Raw genomic sequence first — 18,989 nt, 5'->3', positions numbered from 1 at the left:
GTGGGTGCTGAGGGAGTGGGTGCTGTGGGAGGGTCAGTGCTGAGGGAGGGTCAGTTTTGAGGGAGTGGGTGCTGTGGGAGGGTCAGTGCTGAGGGAGTGGGTGCTGTGGGAGGGTCAGTGCTGAGGGAGTGGGTGCTGTGGGAGGGTCAGTGCTGAGGGAGTGGGTGCTGAGGGAGGGTCAGTGCTGAGGGACGGTGTAGAGGGAGCTTTCCCCTGTATCTAACCCCCCCTGCTATCACTGGGAGTGGGGGGGACTGTGTAGAGGGAGCTGTGTCTGACTGTTGTGGTTTGATTGCACTCTCTCCCCCCCTCCCCCTCCCTCCTCTCTCTCCCCTCCCTCTCTCCCCCTCTCCCCCCTCCCTCTCTCTCCCCCCTCGCTCTCTCTCCCCCTCCCTCTCTCTCCCCCCTCCCCCCTCCCTCCCTCTCTCTCCCTCCCTCTCTCCCCCCCTCCCCCTCCCTCCCCCCCTCCCTCTCTCTCTCCCCCCTCCCCCTCTCCCCCCTCCTCTCTCTCCCCCTCCCTCCCTCTCTCCCTCCCCCCCTCCCCCTCCCTCCCTCCCCCTCTCTCTCTCTGCCCCCTCTCTCTCTCCCCTCCCCCTCTCTCCCTCCCTCTCTCTCCCCCCTCCCTCTCTCTCTCCCTCCCTCTCTCTCCCCCTCCCTCTCTCTCCCCCCCTCCCCCTCTCTCCCCCCCTCCCCCCCCCCCCTCCCTCTCTCTCCCCCCTCCCTCTCTCTCCCCCCCTCCCTCCCTCTCTCTCCCTCCCCCCCTCTCTGTCCCTCCCCCCCCCCTCCCTCTCTCTCCCCCCCCTCCCCCTCCCTCCCTCTCTCCCCCCCTCCCTCTCTCTCCCCCCTCCCTCCCTCTCTCTCCCTCCCCCCCCTCTCTGTCCCTCCCCCCCCCCCCTCCCTCTCTCCCCTCCCCCCCTCCCTGTGCAGACTGGGCCCTGCCTGATATAGCGATAGCTGTGGAAATAAACAGAGCGTCATCCCTCAGCACCGTCCCCTCCCCCCTTGCCCGTCCCCTGCCGGTCTCTCTCTCTCTCTCTCTCTCTCTCTCGGGCTGGATTCCCCAGCCCTGGGCCCGCTGTCCGGCTCCCTCCCGGGAAGGTAGGTGCCTTCCCAGCTTCACCCTCCCCCCCCCCCCAGTGTGCTCTCACCCCCCTCTCCCCTCCCCTCCCTCTGTCTCCCCTTCGCTCTCCCCGCCAGAAGGCAGAGCCCGTCAGTCTCAGAGAGGGCAGGCTGTTGTAACCGCCGGGCTCTCTCCCTCACTCCGGCACACCCGCTTTCACACCCAGACACACACACACACACTCACACACAGTCTCTGATACTCACACACACACACACTCTCACTGATACACCCACACACAGAATCTCTGATACCCACACACACACACTCTCACTGATATACCCACACACACAGTCTCTGATGTACACACTCACACACACTCTCTCTGACACACCCACACAGTCTCTGATATATACACACACAGTCTCTGACACACACACACTCTGATATACACCCACACAGTCTCTGACACACCCACACAGTCTCTGATATATACACACAGTCTCTGATATACACACACACACACTCCCTGACACACCCACACAGTCTCTGATACACACACACACTCTCTGACACACACAGTCTCTGAAATACACACAGTCTCTGATATACACACACACACACACTCTGACACAAACACTCTGACACACCCACACAGTCTCTGATACACACACACACTCTGACACACACACTCTCTCTGACACACCCACACAGTCTCTGATATACACACACACACACTATCTGACACACAGTCTCTAATATACCCACACACTCTCTCTGACACACCCACACACACTCTTTGACACACACACACACTCTCTGACACACCACAGTCTCTGATACACACGCACACACACTCTGACACACACTCTCTGATATACACACACACTCTGACACACCCACACACAGTCTCTGATATACACACACATACGGTCTCTGATACACACACACACTCTCTCTCTTATATACACACACACATCTCTCTGACACACACAGTCTCTGATATACTCCCACACACACTCTCTGACATACCCACACACAGATAAACACACTCACACACACTCTCTGACATACCCACACACACATACAGACTCTGACATACCCACATAGACACACACACAGATAAACACACTCACACACACTCTCTGACATACCCACATAGACACACACACAAACACACTCACATACACTCTGACGTACACGCGCACTCTCTTTGACATACCCACACATACACTGACACTTAAACACACTCACGCGCACTCTCTGACATATCCACACACAGACACATATCCACTCACCCAAACACATAAACACACACTCTGACATACCCACACAATGTAGCCTCTCGCCTGTGTTCATCTCATTCCTGTCTGAGTGTACACTATCATCTGTGTTCACCTTGTTGCTGTGGGACTGTTGTCTCTCGCCTGTGTTCACCTTGTTGCTGACACACACACACAGTCTCTGATATACACACTCTCTCTCTGATACACCCACACACAAACACACACACTCTCTGACACACCCACACACACAGTCTCTAATATACACACACACACTCTGACACACCCACACACACTCTCTGACACACCCACACACACAGTCTCTAATATACACACACACACAAACACACACACTCTCTGACACACCCACACACACACTCTCTAATATACCCACACACAGTCTCTAATATACACACACTCTCTCTGACACACCCACACACTCTCTGATACACCCTCATACACAGTCTCTGATAAACACACACACTCTCTGACATCCCCACACACAGTCTCTGATATATACACACACACACTCTCTCTCTGACATCCCCACACAGTCTCTGACACACACACACACACTCTGACATAACAACACACACACAGTCTCTGACACACACACACAGTCTTTGATATACACACACAGAGTCTCTGATATACACACTGACACACCCAGTCTCTGATAAACACACACACTCTGTCATACAGTCTCTGTTATACACATACACACACTCTCTGACATACACACTCAGATAAACACACTCACACACACTCTGACGTACCCACACATACACTGACACTTAAACACACTCACGCGCACTCTCTGACATATCCACACACAGACACATATCCACTCACCCAAACACATCAACACACACTCTTACATACCCACACAATGTAGTCTCTCACCTGTGTTCATCTCATTCCTGTCTGAGTGTACACTATCATCTGTGTGCTCACCTTGTTCCTGTCTGACTGTTGTCTCTCGCCTGTGTTCACCTGGTTCCTGTCTGACTGTAGTCTCTTGCCTGTGTTCACGTTGTTCCTGTCTGACTGTAGTCTCTCGCCTGTGTTCACATTGTTCCTGTCTGACTGTCGTCTCTCGCCTGTGTTCACCTTGTTGCTGAGTGACTGTTGTCTCTTGCTTATGTGTTCACCTTGTTCCTGTCTGACTGTAGCCTCTCGCTGGTGTTCACCTCGTTCCTGTCTGACTGTACACTATAGTCTGTGTGCTCGCCTTGTTGCTGTGTGACTGTAGTCTCTCACCTGTGTTCACTTTGATGCGGTGACTATAGTCTCTCACCTGTTCACCTTGTTGCCGTGTGACTGTAGTCTTTCGCCTGTGTTCACCTTGTTCCTGTCTGACTGTTGTCTCTCGCCTGTGTTCACCTTGTTCCTGTCTGACTGTTGTCTCTCGCTTATGTGTTCACCTTGTTCATGTCTGATTGTAGCCTCTCACTGGTGTTCACCTCGTTCCTGTATGACTGTACACTATCGTCTGTGTGTTCACCTTGTTGCTGAGTGACTGTAGTCTCTCACCTGTGCGTTCACCTTGTCCCTGTCTGACTGTAGCCTCTTGCTGGTGTTCACCTCGTTCCTGTCTGACTGTACACTATAGTCTGTGTGCTCACCTTGTTGCTGTCTGACTGTAGTCTCTCGCCTGTGTTCACCTTGTTCCTGTCTGACTGTTGTCTCTCACGTATGTGTTCACCTTGTTGCTGTGTGACTGTAGTCTCTCGCCTGTGTTCACTTTGATGCGGTGACTATAGTCTCTCACCTGTTCACCTTGTTGCCGTGTGACTGTAGTCTTTCGCCTGTGTTCACCTTGTTCCTGTCTGACTATACACTATCATCTGTGTGTTCACCTTGTTGCTGTGTGACTGTAGTCTTTCGCCTGTGTTCACTTTGTTCCTGTCTGACTGTAGTCTCTCACCTGTGTTCACCTGGTTCCTGTGTGACTGTAGTCTCTCGCCTGTGTTCACATTGTTCCTGTCTGCCTGTCGTCTCTCGCCTGTGCTCACCTTGTTCCTGTCTGACTGTTGTCTCTCGCTTATGTGTTCACCTTGTTCATGTCTGACTGTAGCCTCTCACTGGTGTTCACCTCGTTCCTGTATGACTGTACACTATCGTCTGTGTGCTCACCTTGTTGCTGAGTGACTGTAGTCTCTCACCTGTGCGTTCACCTTGTCCCTGTCTGACTGTAGCCTCTCGCTGGTGTTCACCTCGTTCCTGTCTGACTGTACACTATAGTCTGTGTGCTCACCTTGTTGCTGTCTGACTGTAGTCTCTCGCCTGTGTTCACCTTGTTCCTGTCTGACTGTTGTCTCTCGCTTATGTGTTCACCTTGTTGCTGTGTGACTGTAGTCTCTCGCCTGTGTTCACTTTGATGCGGTGACTATAGTCTCACCTGTTCACCTTGTTGCCGTGTGACTGTAGTCTTTCGCCTGTGTTCACCTTGTTCCTGTCTGACTATACACTATCATCTGTGTTCACCTTGTTGCTGTGTGACTGTAGTCTTTCGCCTGTGTGTTCACCTTGTTGCTGTCTGACTGTAGTCTGTCACCTGTGTTCACCTGGTTCCTGTGTGACTGTTGTCTCTCGCTTATGTGTTCACCTTGTTGCAGTCTGACTGTAGCCTCTCACCGGTGTTCACCTCGTCCCTGTCTGACTGTACACTATTGTCTGTGTGCTCACCTTGGTGTGTGACTGTAATCTTTCACCTGTGTTCACCGTGTTGCAGTCTGACTGTAGTCTCTCGCCTGTGTTCACCTTGTTCCTGTCTGACTGTACACTCTCACCTGTGTTCACCCTGTTGCTGTCTGACTGCAGTCTCTCCCGTGTTCACCCTGTTCCTGACTGTACACTATTGTGTGTTCATTTTGTTGCTGTGTGACTGTAGTCTCTCGCTCGTGTCACTTTGCTGTCTGACTGTAGTCTCTCGCCTGTGTTCACATTGTTCCTGTCTGTACACTCTCATCTGTGTGTTCACCTCGTTCCTGTCTGACTGTACATTATCGTCTGTGTGCTCACCTTGTTGATGTGCGACTGTAGTCTCTCGCCTGTGTTCACATCGTTGCTGTCTGACTGTACACTATTGTCTGTGTGCTGACCTTGTTGATGTGCGACTGTAGTCTCTTGCCTGTGTTCACTTTGATGTGGTGACTATAGTCTCTCACCTGTTCACCTTGTTGCCGTGTGACTGTAGTCTTTCGCCTGTGTTCACCTTGTTCCTGTCGGACTATACACTATCATCTGTGTGCTCACCTTGTTGCTGTGTGACTGTAGTCTCTCGCCTGTGTTCACCTTGTTCCGGTCTGACTCTGGTCTCTCGCCTGTGTTCACCTTGTTCCTGTCTGACTGTAGTCTCACCTGTTCACCTTGTTGCTGTGTGACTGTAGTCTCTCGCCTGTGTGTTCACCTTGTTCCTGACTGTAGTCTCTCACCTGTGTTCACATTGTTGCTGTGTGACTGTAGTCTCTTGCCTGTGTTCACCTTGTTTCTGTCTGACTGTACACTATTGTCTGTGTGCTCACCTTGGTGTGTGACTGTAATCTTTCACCTGTGTTCACCGTGTTGCAGTCTGACTGTAGTCTCTCGCCTGTGTTCACCTTGTTCCTGTCTGACTGTACACTCTCACCTGTGTCACCCTGTTGCAGTCTGACTGCAGTCTCTCCCGTGTTCACCTTGTTCCTGACTGTACACTATTGTGTTCACTTTGTTGCTGTGTGACTGTAGTCTCTCGCTCGTGTCACTTTGCTGTCTGACTGTAGTCTCTCGCCTGTGTTCACATTGTTCCTGTCTGTACACTCTCATCTGTGTTCACCTCGTTCCTGTCTGACTGTACATTATCGTCTGTGTGCTCACCTTGTTGATGTGCGACTGTAGTCTCTCGCCTGTGTTCACATCGTTGCTGTCTGACTGTACACTATTGTCTGTGTGCTGACCTTGTTGATGTGCGACTGTAGTCTCTTGCCTGTGTTCACTTTGATGTGGTGACTATAGTCTCTCACCTGTTCACCTTGTTGCCGTGTGACTGTAGTCTTTCGCCTGTGTTCACCTTGTTCCTGTCGGACTATACACTATCATCTGTGTGCTCACCTTGTTGCTGTGTGACTGTAGTCTCTCGCCTGTGTTCACCTTGTTCCGGTCTGACTCTGGTCTCTCGCCTGTGTTCACCTTGTTCCTGTCTGACTGTAGTCTCACCTGTTCACCTTGTTGCTGTGTGACTGTAGTCTCTCGCCTGTGTGTTCACCTTGTTCCTGACTGTAGTCTCTCACCTGTGTTCACATTGTTGCTGTGTGACTGTAGTCTCTTGCCTGTGTTCACCTTGTTTCTGTCTGACTGTACACTATTGTCTGTGTGCTCACCTTGGTGTGTGACTGTAATCTTTCACCTGTGTTCACCGTGTTGCAGTCTGACTGTAGTCTCTCGCCTGTGTTCACCTTGTTCCTGTCTGACTGTACACTCTCACCTGTGTTCACCCTGTTGCAGTCTGACTGCAGTCTCTCCCGTGTTCACCTTGTTCCTGACTGTACACTATTGTGTTCACTTTGTTGCTGTGTGACTGTAGTCTCTCGCTCGTGTCACTTTGCTGTCTGACTGTAGTCTCTCGCCTGTGTTCACATTGTTCCTGTCTGTACACTCTCATCTGTGTGTTCACCTCGTTCCTGTCTGACTGTACATTATCGTCTGTGTGCTCACCTTGTTGATGTGCGACTGTAGTCTCTCGCCTGTGTTCACATCGTTGCTGTCTGACTGTACACTATTGTCTGTGTGCTGACCTTGTTGATGTGCGACTGTAGTCTCTTGCCTGTGTTCACTTTGATGTGGTGACTATAGTCTCTCACCTGTTCACCTTGTTGCCGTGTGACTGTAGTCTTTCGCCTGTGTTCACCTTGTTCCTGTCGGACTATACACTATCATCTGTGTGCTCACCTTGTTGCTGTGTGACTGTAGTCTCTCGCCTGTGTTCACCTTGTTCCGGTCTGACTCTGGTCTCTCGCCTGTGTTCACCTTGTTCCTGTCTGACTGTAGTCTCACCTGTTCACCTTGTTGCTGTGTGACTGTAGTCTCTCGCCTGTGTGTTCACCTTGTTCCTGACTGTAGTCTCTCACCTGTGTTCACATTGTTGCTGTGTGACTGTAGTCTCTTGCCTGTGTTCACCTTGTTTCTGTCTGACTGTACACTATTGTCTGTGTGCTGTCCTTGTTGATGTGTGACTGTAGTCTCTCACCTGTGTTCACTTTGATGCTGTGACTGTAGTCTCTCACATGTTCACTTTGTTGCTATCTGACTGTAGTCTCTCACCTGTTCACCTCGTTGATGTGTGACTGTAGTCTCTCGCCTGTGTTCACATTGTTGCTGTGTGACTGCAGTGCCTTGCCCATGTTCACCTTATTCCTGCCTGACTATACACTATTGTCTGTGTGCTGACCTTGATATGTGACTGTAGTCTCTCGCCTGTGTTCACTTCGATGCAGGGTGACTGTAGTCTCTCACATGTTCACTTTGTTGCTGTCTGACTGTAATCTCTCACCTGTGTTCACCTTGTTGCTGTGTGACTGTAGTCTTTTGCCTGTGTCCACCTTGTTGCTGTGTGACTGTAGTCTCTCGCCTGTGTCCACCTTGTTGCCGTGTGACTGTAGTCTTTCACCTGTGTTCACCTTGTTCCTGTCTGACTGTACATTATCATCTGTGTGCTCACCTTGCTGGTGTGTGACTGTAATCTCTTGCCTGTGTTCACCTTGTCCCTGTCTGACTATTGTCGCGCACCTGTGTTCACCTTGTTCCTGATTGTAGTCTCTCACCTATGTTCACATTGTTGCTGTCTGACTAGTCTCTCGCCTGTGTTCACCTTGTTGCTGTGTGACTGTACCCTATTGTCTGTGTGCTCACCACGTTGATGTGTGACTGGTCTCTTGCCTGTGTTCAGCTTGTTCCTGACTGTACACTATTGTCTGTGTGCTGACCTTGATGTGTGACTGTAGTCTCTCGCCTGTGTTCACTTTGATGCGGTGTGACTGTAGTCTCTCACCTGTTCACCTTGTTGCTGTCTGACTGTAGTCTCTCACCTGTGTTCACCTTGTTGCCATGTGACTGTAGTCTTTTGCCTGTGTTCACCTTGTTCCTGTCTGACTGTACACTATCATCTGTGTTCACCTTGTTCCTGACTGTAGTCTCTCGCCTGTGTTCACATTGTTCCTGTCTGACTGTTGTCTCTCGCTTATGTGTTCACCTTGTTTCTGTCTGACTGTACACTATTGTCTGTGTGCTGTCCTTGTTGATGTGTGACTGTAGTCTCTCACCTGTGTTCACTTTGATGCTGTGTGACTGTAGTCTCTCACATGTTCACTTTGTTGCTATCTGACTGTAGTCTCGCATGTGTTCACCTTGTTGCCGTGTGACTGTAGTCTCTCGCCTGTGTTCACCTTGTTCCTGTCTGACTGTAGTCTCTCGCCTGTGTTCACCTTGTTCCTGTCTGACTGTAGTCTCTCACCTGTTCACCTCGTTGATGTGTGACTGTAGTCTCTCGCCTGTTCACATTGTTGCTGTGTGACTGCAGTGTCTTGCCCACGTTCACCTTATTCCTGTCTGACTATACACTATTGTCTGTGTGCTGACCTTGATATGTGACTGTAGTCTCTCGCCTGTGTTCACTTCGATGCAGGGTGACTGTAGTCTCTCACATGTTCACTTTGTTGCTGTCCGACTGTAATCTCTCACCTGTGTTCACCTTGTTGCCATGTGACTGTAGTCTTTTGCCTGTGTTCACCTTGTTGCTGTGTGACTGTAGTCTCTCGCCTGTGTCCACCTTGTTGCCGTGTGACTGTAGTCTTTCACCTGTGTTCACCTTGTTCCTGTCTGACTGTACATTATCATCTGTGTGCTCACCTTGCTGGTGTGTGACTGTAATCTCTTGCCTGTGTTCACCTTGTCCCTGTCTGACTATTGTCGCGCACCTGTGTTCACCTTGTTCCTGATTGTAGTCTCTCACCTATGTTCACATTGTTGCTGTCTGACTAGTCTCTCGCCTGTGTTCACCTTGTTGCTGTGTGACTGTACCCTATTGTCTGTGTGCTCACCACGTTGATGTGTGACTGGTCTCTTGCCTGTGTTCAGCTTGTTCCTGACTGTACACCATTGTCTGTGTGCTGACCTTGATGTGTGACTGTAGTCTCTCGCCTGTGTTCACTTTGATGCGGTGTGACTGTAGTCTCTCACCTGTTCACCTTGTTGCTGTCTGACTGTAGTCTCTCACCTGTGTTCACCTTGTTGCCATGTGACTGTAGTCTTTTGCCTGTGTTCACCTTGTTCCTGTCTGACTGTAGTCTCTTACCTGTTCACCTTGTCGCTGCCTGACTGTAGTTTTTCGCCTGTGTTCACGTTGCTCCTGACTATAGTCTCTCGCCTGTGTTCACATTGTTTGTCTGACTGTACACTATTGTCTGTGCTCACCTTGTTTCTGTCTGACTGTAGCCTCTCACCCATGCGTTCACCTTGTTGCTGTCTGACTGTAGTCTCTCGCTTGTGTCACCTTGCTGTCTGACTGTAATCTCTCGCCTGTGTTCACATTGTTCCTGTCTGACTGTACACTCTCATCTGTGTGCTCACCTTGTTGCTGTGTGACTGTAGTGTCTTGCCTGTGTTCACCTTGTTGCTGATTGTAATCTCTCGTGTGTTCACCTTGTTCTTGTCTGACTGTACACTGTGTGCTCACCTTGTTTGTGTCTGACCGTAGTCTCACCTGTTCACCTTGTTGCTGTCTGACTGTAGTCTCTTGCCTGTGTTCACCTTGTTGCTGACTGTAGTCTTTCGCCTGTGTTCACCTTGTTCCTGACTGTAGTCTCTCCCCTGTGCTCACCTTGTTGCTGTCTGAATGTACCCTATTGTCTGTGTGCTCACCTCGTTGATGTGTGACTGCAGTCTCTTGCCTGTGTTCACCTTGTTCCTGTCTGACTGTACACTATTGTCTGTGTGCTGACCTTGTTGATGTGCGACTGTAGTCTCTTGCCTGTGTTCACTTTGATGCGGTGACTATAGTCTCTCACCTGTTCACCTTGTTGCTGTGTGACTGTAGTCTCTCGCCTGTGTTCACCTTGTTGCCGTGTGACTGTAGTCTTTCGCCTGTGTTCATTGTTCCTATCTGACTGTACATTATCGTGTGTGCTCACCTTGTTGCTGTGTGACTGTAGTCTCTCGCCTGTGTTCACCTTGTTGCTGTCTGACTGTAGTCTTTCCCGTGTTCACCTTGTTCCTGACTGTAGTCTCTCACCTGTGTTCACATTGTTGCTGTGTGACTGTAGTCTCTTGCCTGTGTTCACCTTGTTTCTGTCTGACTGTACACTATTGTCTGTGTGCTGTCCTTGATGTGTGACTGTAGTCTCTCACCTGTGTTCACTTTGTTGCTATCTGACTGTAGTCTCTCACCTGTTCACCTCGTTGATGTGTGACTGTAGTCTCTTGCCTGTGTTCACATTGTTGCTGTGTGACTGCAGTGTCTTGCCCATGTTCACCTTATTCCTGTCTGACTATACACTATTGTCTGTGTGCTGACCTTGTTGATGTGCGACTGTAGTCTCTCGCCTGTGTTCACATCGTTGCTGTCTGACTGTACACTATTGTCTGTGTGCTGACCTTGTTGATGTGCGACTGTAGTCTCTTGCCTGTGTTCACTTTGATGTGGTGACTATAGTCTCTCACCTGTTCACCTTGTTGCCGTGTGACTGTAGTCTTTCGCCTGTGTTCACCTTGTTCCTGTCGGACTATACACTATCATCTGTGTGCTCACCTTGTTGCTGTGTGACTGTAGTCTCTCGCCTGTGTTCACCTTGTTCCGGTCTGACTCTGGTCTCTCGCCTGTGTTCACCTTGTTCCTGTCTGACTGTAGTCTCACCTGTTCACCTTGTTGCTGTGTGACTGTAGTCTCTCGCCTGTGTGTTCACCTTGTTCCTGACTGTAGTCTCTCACCTGTGTTCACATTGTTGCTGTGTGACTGTAGTCTCTTGCCTGTGTTCACCTTGTTTCTGTCTGACTGTACACTATTGTCTGTGTGCTGTCCTTGTTGATGTGTGACTGTAGTCTCTCACCTGTGTTCACTTTGTTGCTATCTGACTGTAGTCTCTCACCTGTTCACCTCGTTGATGTGTGACTGTAGTCTCTTGCCTGTGTTCACATTGTTGCTGTGTGACTGCAGTGTCTTGCCCATGTTCACCTTATTCCTGTCTGACTATACACTATTGTCTGTGTGCTGACCTTGATGTGTGACTGTAGTCTCTCGCCTGTGTTCACTTCGATGCAGGGTGACTGTAGTCTCTCACATGTTCACTTTGTTGCTGTCCGACTGTAATCTCTCACCTGTGTTCACCTTGTTGCCATGTGACTGTAGTCTTTTGCCTGTGTCCACCTTGTTCCTGTCTGACTGTACATTATTGTCCGTGTGCTCACCTTGTTGCTGTGTGACCGTAGTCTCTCACCTGTGTGTCCATCTTGTTCCTGTCTGACCGTAGTCTCACCTGTTCACCTTGTTGCTGTCTGACTGTAGTCTCTCGCCTGTGTGTCCATCTTGTTCCTGTCTGACCGTAGTCTCTCGCCTGTGTGTTCACCTTGTTCCTGTCTGACTGTAGTCTCACCTGTTCACCTTGTCGCTGCCTGACTGTAGTTTTTCGCCTGTGTTCACGTTGTTCCTGACTATAGTCTCTCGCCTGTGTTCACAGTTTCTGTCTGACTGTACCCTATTGTCTGTGTGCTCACCTCGTTGATGTGTGACTGCAGTCTCTTGCCTGTGTTCACCTTGTTCCTGTCTGACTGTACACTATTGTCTGTGTGCTGACCTTGTTGATGTGCGACTGTAGTCTCTTGCCTGTGTTCACTTTGATGCGGTGACTATAGTCTCTCACCTGTTCACCCTGTTGCTGTGTGACTGTAGTCTCTCGCCTGTGTTCACCTTGTTGCCGTGTGACTGTAGTCTTTCGCCTGTGTATTCACCTTGTTCCTGACTGTAGTCTCTCGCCTGTGTTCACATTGTTGTGTGACTGTAGTCTCTCGCCTGTGTTCCCTTTGATGCTGTGTGACTGTATGCTCACCTGTTCACCTTGTTGATGTGTGACTGTAGTCTCTCGCCTGTGTTCACCTTGTTGCTGTGTGACTGTAATCTCTCACCTGTGTTCACCTCGTTGCTGTATTTTCACATTGTTGTTGCCCGACTGTAGCCTCTCGCCCGTTTGTTCACAATGGTGGCTGCCACCTCATGTGTTGACATTGTTGCTGACTGTAGCCTCTCACCTGCATATTCACATTGTTACTGCGAAACTATATCCTCTCGCCCGTGTTCACCTTGTTGCTGTCTGACTGTAGCCTCTCACCTGTGCATTCACCTTGTTGCTGTCTGACTATAGTCTCTCACTTGTGCGTTCACCTTGTTGCTATCTGACTGTAGCCTCTCGTCGGTGTGTTCACTGCGTTGCTGACTGTAGCCTCTCGGTTGTATTTCGACAGCGATACTCTCCTGTTGTCACCTCCCTCCGGCTCACACCGCTGCCCTTGCCCGCTCTAACACCAGACAGCGACCCGGCGCCCAGTGCCAGGCGCTGTCATGTACCAGCCTGGCCGATGAATCCCAGCATGTGGTACATCATGCAATCCATCCAAAGCAAGTACTCGCTGTCGGAGAGACTAATCCGTACTATCGCGGTCCGCTCCTTCCCACACGACAATGTGGAGGACCTCATCAATCAGGTCAGTGAGAGAGGGAGGGGCTCACAAACACAGTCTGACTGTAGGCGGGTGTGAGAGTGGCTCAGTCATTGGCGTTACCGTCACTGAATCCCCCTTCCCCCCGACTATCAACAGCCTGGGGGTTACCGTCTCCAACGAGAGAGAGAGAGAGAGAGAGAGAGAGAGAGAGAATATCTAACCATCGGCCCTTTGAAGTTCAATGGCGTTACCGTCACTGAATCTCAGCACAGAAATAGACCCTTCGGCCCGACCCGTCCGTGCTGACCCAGATATCCCTAACCTAACCCAGTCCCCATTCTCCCAGCACTTGGCCCCATCTCCCTCTAAACCCTTCCTGTTCCTGTCCCCCACCCACCTTTTAAATGCTGTCATTGTACCAGCCCCCACCCACTTCCTCTGGCAGCTCCTCCCACACACACACACCACCCTCTGGGGGGAAAATGTTGCCCCTCTGGTCCCTTTCCCCCCTCTCACCTTAAACCTATCCCCCTCTAGTTCTGGACTCCCCCACCCCAGGGGGGAAAAGACCTTGTCTATTTACCCCCCACCCTCGTGATGTTATAAACCTCTATAAGCCCACCCCCTCAGCCTCCGACGCTCCAGGGAAAACAGCCCCAGCCTGTCCAGCCTCTCCCTGTAGCTCAAACCCTCCAACATCCTTGTCAATCTTTTCCGAACCCTCCCACAACATCTTTCCTGTAGCAGGGAGACCGGGATTGAACACAATATTCCAACAGGGGCCCCTAACCAATGTCCTGTACAGCCGCAACGTGACCCCCCCCCAACTCCTGTACTCAATATTCTGACCAATAAAGGAAAGCATACCAAACCCCTCCTTCACTATCCTATCTACCTGCAACTCCACTTTCAAGGAGCTATGACCCTGCACTCCAAGGTCTCTGTGTTCACCAACACTCCCCCAGGACCTTACCATTAAGTATAAGGTCAATGGTGTGACCAATGAATCCCTTTCCCTTCACTATCAACATCCTGGGGGTTGCCAGAACCATCAAGAGAATCTATCTCCCATCCCCATCTCCTGTGTGTGTCACCCCCTTCAGCCCCCTACACCCCCTCCCTATCTCTGTGTGTCACCCCCTCCAGCCCCCTATACACCCTCCCTATCTCTGTGTGTGTCACCCCCTCCAGACAGTGATTCCCACATCCCCTGAGTGTGTTAAAAGACAGAGAGTGAGTACATGTGGGAGGGGTTATCAGTGATTGGAGTAGATCAGACTTTCATCCTTTGCTGTGTGTTCTCCCTCTCCCTCACCCACCCCTCCGCCCGCTTACCCGTGACAGGGAGCTGATATCAACTGCACCCATGGCACACTCAAGCCCCTGCACTGCGCCTGTATGATGGCTGACCCAGACTGTGTGGAACTGCTCCTGGAGAAAGGAGCTGAGGTAAATAAAGAGGTAGCTGGTGCAGTGGGAGGGTCAGTGCTATGGGGGGGGTCAGTGCTGAGGGAGGGTCAGTGCTGTGGGAGGGTCAGTGCTGTGGGAGTGGGTGCTGAGGGAGGGTCAGTGCTGAGGGAGCGGGTGCTGTGGGAGGGTCAGTGCTGAGGGAGCGGGTGCTGTGGGAGGGTCAGTGCTGAGGGAGCGGGTGCTGTGGGAGGGTCAGTGCTGAGGGAGTGGGTGCTGTGGGAGGGTCAGTGCTGAGGGAGCGGGTGCTGTGGGAGGGTCAGTGCTGAGGGAGCAGGTGCTGTGGGAGGGTCAGTGCTGAGATGATAGGGGACAGTTGGATGGTCAGTGCTGAATGGAACCTTTCTGTTAATTAACTCACTCAGAAAACCTTGCCTCGTAATCTGTTAAAACCTTAAAGCGTCGGAGACCTCCCCAAATTCCGCTACCCGGGGAAAACAACATCAATTCATTGTTTTAACCCTGAAAGCCAACACTTAAAAGACATCTACTGACAACTCACTCAAACCTACATCAATATGCTGTTCTGGTAAAACACTTATTAAACCTGCATCGATACGCTGTTCCGGTAAAACACTTATTAAACCTGCATCAATACACTGTTCCAGTAAAAAACTTACTAAACCTACCTCAATATGCTGTACCGGTAAAACACTTATTAAACCTACCTCAATACGCTGTTCCGGTAAAACACTTATTAAACCTGCATCAATACACTGTTCCAGTAAAAAACTTACTAAACCTACCTCAATATGCTGTTCCGGTAAAACACTTATTAAATCTGCATTAATACGCTGTTCCGGTAAAATACTTATTGAACCTACTTAAATATGCTGTTCCGGTATAACACTTATTGAACCTACATCAGTACACTGTTCCAGTAAAACACTTATTAAACTTACACCAATACGCTGTTCCGGTAAAACACTTATTAAACCTATGTCAATACGCTGTTCTGGTAAAACACTTATTAAACCTACATCAATATGCTGTTCCAGTAAAATACTTATTAAACCTATATCAGTACACTGTTCCAGTAAAACACTTATTAAACCTACGTCAATACGCTGTTCCTGTAAAACACTGATTAAACCTATATCAATATGCTGTTCCGGTAAAACACTTATTAAACCTATGTCAATACGCTGTTCCGGTAAAACACTTATTTAACTTATCAATGTGCTGTTCCAGTAAAACACTAATTAAACCTACTGAGCCTCCTCATTGTTTTCCCATCATAGATCTCCCTGGATCGTCTTCTGTCGTTTCACTGCGAGTGCGGAAAGTTGCCTTCCACAGTGAGATGTGTATCTAACGTCTCGGCTCTCTCTCTCCTCCCACCCCCGGCTGTTTCCGTCTCTCCCGTTGCAGGTGAACGCCGTGGATGGCTACCGCAGGACGGCGCTGCACTACGCGGCTGAGAGAGACGTGGGCTGTGTGGAGATCCTCCTGGGGTTCGGCGCGGACCCCAACGCCCCGGACGGCAACATGGACTCCCCGCTGCACTGGGCTTCCTACCGGGACAGGCCCGAGTGCGCCCGGGCGCTGCTGGGCGCCGGGGCGAGGGTGGACGCCCGCGACTACCACAGGGATACCCCGCTGAGCTGGGCCGCCTCGCGGGGCAACCTGGGGAGCGCCCGGGTCCTCCTGGAGTACGGGGCGCAGGCCAGCGCCCGCAACCTGAAGGGGCAAACACCGGCGGCTCGCCTCATGGCGCTGCTGGCCCGCGGTCTGGGCGGGCCGCGCGAGGAGGAGTGCCTGGCCCTGCTTCGCGAGGCCGAGGGGCAGGCGCCGGCGGCGGGAGGGGGAGGTGGGGGGTCCCGCCCGGGTGCGGGCTACCCCGGGCCGGGCAGCCTGAAGGGGTTGAGCCGCCGGGAGGTGCGGCGCTGCCTGGGCGCACGGCACCTCCCGGCCGCGGTGGAGACGCTGCCCCTGCCTGGCGCCATCAAGCGTTACCTGCTGCTGGTGGGGTGAGGGGGGGGCGGGAAAGAGGGAGGAGGCCATTCTGCCCCTCTCCTCCAGCCTGTCACACAAGAACAGGAGGCCATTCGGCCCCTCTCCTCCTCCAGCCTGTCACACAGGAACACGAGGCCATTCGGCCCCCTCTCCTCTTTCCTCCAGCCTGTCACATCAGAACAGGCCATTCAGCCCCTCCCTCCTCCAGCCTGTCACATAGGAACACAAGGCCATTCGGCCCCCTCTCCTTCAGCCTGTCACACACAGGAACATGAGGCCATTCGGCCCCCTCTCCTCCAGCCTGTCACACACATGAACACGAGGCCATTCAGCCCCTCCCTCCTCCAGCCTGTCACACACAGGAACACGAGGCCATTCGGCCCCCTCTCCTCCAGCCTGTCACACACAGGAACACGAGGCCATTCAGCCCCTCCCTCCTCCAGCCTGTCACACACAGGAACACGAGGCCATTCGGCCCCTCCCTCCTCCAGCCTGTCACACACAGGAACAGCAGGAGGCCTGGTGGATGATGGAGGCTGCGATCACAGCCCACCCCACCCCCCCACCATGATAACGACTATATAAACGTAGGGGTAGGTTTGGGTCCGGGAGTTGTACGGTGCTCAGTGTGTGTGGGCGTCAGTCCCTCGATGCTGCTCACTTACAATGCAACAATCTTAATAAAGATCAGAGACGTGTTCAGCGCGGCTCCACACACTGTCTTCACTACAGTCTCTCTACCACCCACCTCCCTGTCCCCGTGTCACCCCCTCCAGCCCCCTCCCTATCTCGGTGTGTGTCACCCCCTCCAGCCCCCTACACCCCCTCCCTATCTCTGTGTGTGTCACCCCCTCCAGCCCCTCCCTATCTCTGTGTGTCACCCCCCTCCACCCCCTCTCTCTGCCACTTCCCTCCAGCCCCCTACACCCCCTCCCTATCTGTGTTTCACCCCCTCCAGCCCCCTACACCCCCTCTCTCTGCCACTTCCCTCCAGCCCCCTACACCCCCTCTCTCTGCCACTTCCCTCCAGCCCCCTCACACCCCCTCCCTCTCTCTGTCACGTCCCTCCGGCCCCTTACACCCCCTCCCTCTCTCTGTCACGTCCCTCCGGCCCCTTACACCCCCTCCCTCTCTCTGCCACGTCCCTCCGGCCCCCTACACCCCCTCACACCCCCTCCCTCTCTCTGTCACGTCCCTCCGGCCCCTTACACCCCCTCCCTCTCTCTGTCACGTCCCTCCAGCCCCCTCACACCCCCTCCCTCTCTCTGTCACGTCCCTCCAGCCCCCTACACCCCCTCCCTCTCTCTGTCACGTCCCTCCAGCCCCCTACACCCCCTCCCTCTCTCTGTCACGTCCCTCCAGCCCCTTACACCCCCTCCCTCTCTCTGCCACTTCCCTCCAGCCCCCTACACCCCCTCTCTCTACCACGTCCCTCCAGCCCCCTACACCCCCCTCTCTCTACCACGTCCCTCCAGCCCCCTACACCCCCCTCTCTCTACCACGTCCCTCCAGCCCCTACACCCCCTCTCTCTGCCACTTCCCTCCAGCCCCCTACACCCCCTCTCTCTACCACGTCCCTCCAGCCCCCTACACCCCCTCTCTCTGCCACTTCCCTCCAGCCCCCTACACCCCCTCTCTCTGCCACTTCCCTCCAGCCCCCTCACACCCCCTCCCTCTCTCTGCCACGTCCCTCCAGCCCCCTACACCCCCTCTCTCTGCCACGTCCCTCCAGCCCCCTTGCACCCCCTCCCTCTCTCTGTCACGTCCCTCCAGCCCCTCACACCCCCTCCCTCTCTCTGTCACCCCCCTCCAGCCCCCTTACACCCCCTCCCTCTCTCTCTGACACGCACACTGAGCTTCTCGATGATCCCTCGTGCGTGAGAACTCCCGACAAACACCCAGCAGCCGCCCGCCCTATCGCAGTTCCGACCCCCGGACAATCGCGGCGCGCCTGGTTTCCGAGGGGACGAATCGAGGGGGCCAGGGAAGCCGGGGGTGTGGGAGTGGCGGGAGGAACACAGGGGCAACAGGTTGTGCGAGGTTTATTGCCCGAACGTTCGGAGGCTCCGTATATAATAACATCTGCTGCTACACCATAAAATATTCAGCAATTTACAGAGGCAAGTATTTACAATGATCGCGTCTCTTCGAGGTCACGGGGGGAGAAATTAAATCGAAAGGTTGGGGGGTTGGAGGGGGAAGGGGCTTGTCTAGAGACCGAGAATTCTGCTCCCCCCACCGCGCTCACACAACTCCCGTCCCCCCCCTCCTCCTCCCCCCGGGTGATCTGTCGAAATATCTACCGTTAATATACGTGGTCTCGTCTGATTATGTATATATATATAAAAAAAGACGTGGAGAAAATAAATGATTATAGGTCCCTCCACGACACGCACAGACACGCGAGCGCACACGCGTGGGGACACTCTCGGTCGCTCTGACAGCTTGCATCAGTTCGCGAGGGCCTGAGGTGACCCAGGGAGACACTCCCCATGTACGGAACGCAGCTCCTTCTACACCGTTCCCCCCCCCCCATC

At 52.6% G+C, this 18,989-nt stretch overlaps 1 protein-coding gene across 2 annotated transcripts; it reads left to right on the top strand.

The window, feature by feature from the left end:
• The first annotated feature begins 1,012 nt into the window (after window positions 1-1,012).
• asb8 (ankyrin repeat and SOCS box containing 8) lies at window positions 1,013-17,154 on the top strand. 2 transcript variants are annotated; one of them, XM_060823446.1, is made up of 4 exons: window positions 1,013-1,098; window positions 12,832-13,071; window positions 14,374-14,478; window positions 15,868-17,154. In XM_060823446.1, exons 2-4 carry the CDS (start codon window positions 12,946-12,948, stop codon window positions 16,468-16,470), a joined length of 834 nt encoding a protein of 277 aa, XP_060679429.1. In that variant the 5' UTR covers window positions 1,013-1,098; window positions 12,832-12,945; the 3' UTR covers window positions 16,471-17,154. The 2 variants fall into 2 exon arrangements, with proteins under 2 accessions (XP_060679429.1, XP_060679430.1); XM_060823447.1 differs by lacking the exon at window positions 14,374-14,478.
• The last annotated feature ends 1,835 nt before the right edge of the window (window positions 17,155-18,989 follow it).

This window comes from Hemiscyllium ocellatum, unplaced genomic scaffold (assembly GCF_020745735.1).
Source record: "Hemiscyllium ocellatum isolate sHemOce1 unplaced genomic scaffold, sHemOce1.pat.X.cur. scaffold_775_pat_ctg1, whole genome shotgun sequence".
Taxonomy (NCBI): Eukaryota; Metazoa; Chordata; class Chondrichthyes; order Orectolobiformes; family Hemiscylliidae; genus Hemiscyllium; species Hemiscyllium ocellatum.
Note: the sequence above shows the minus strand (reverse complement) of the source record. Positions and strands in the feature narration are given on the sequence as shown.

Coding starts and splice junctions, on each gene's coding strand:
- asb8 (XM_060823446.1), top strand. CDS start 12,946: ATGAATCCCAGCATGTGGTACATCATGCAATCCATCCAAAGCAAGTAC. Junction 13,072..14,373: donor TGGAGGACCTCATCAATCAG/GTCAGTGAGAGA, acceptor TACCCGTGACAG/GGAGCTGATATCAACTGCAC. Junction 14,479..15,867: donor TCCTGGAGAAAGGAGCTGAG/GTAAATAAAGAG, acceptor CTCCCGTTGCAG/GTGAACGCCGTGGATGGCTA.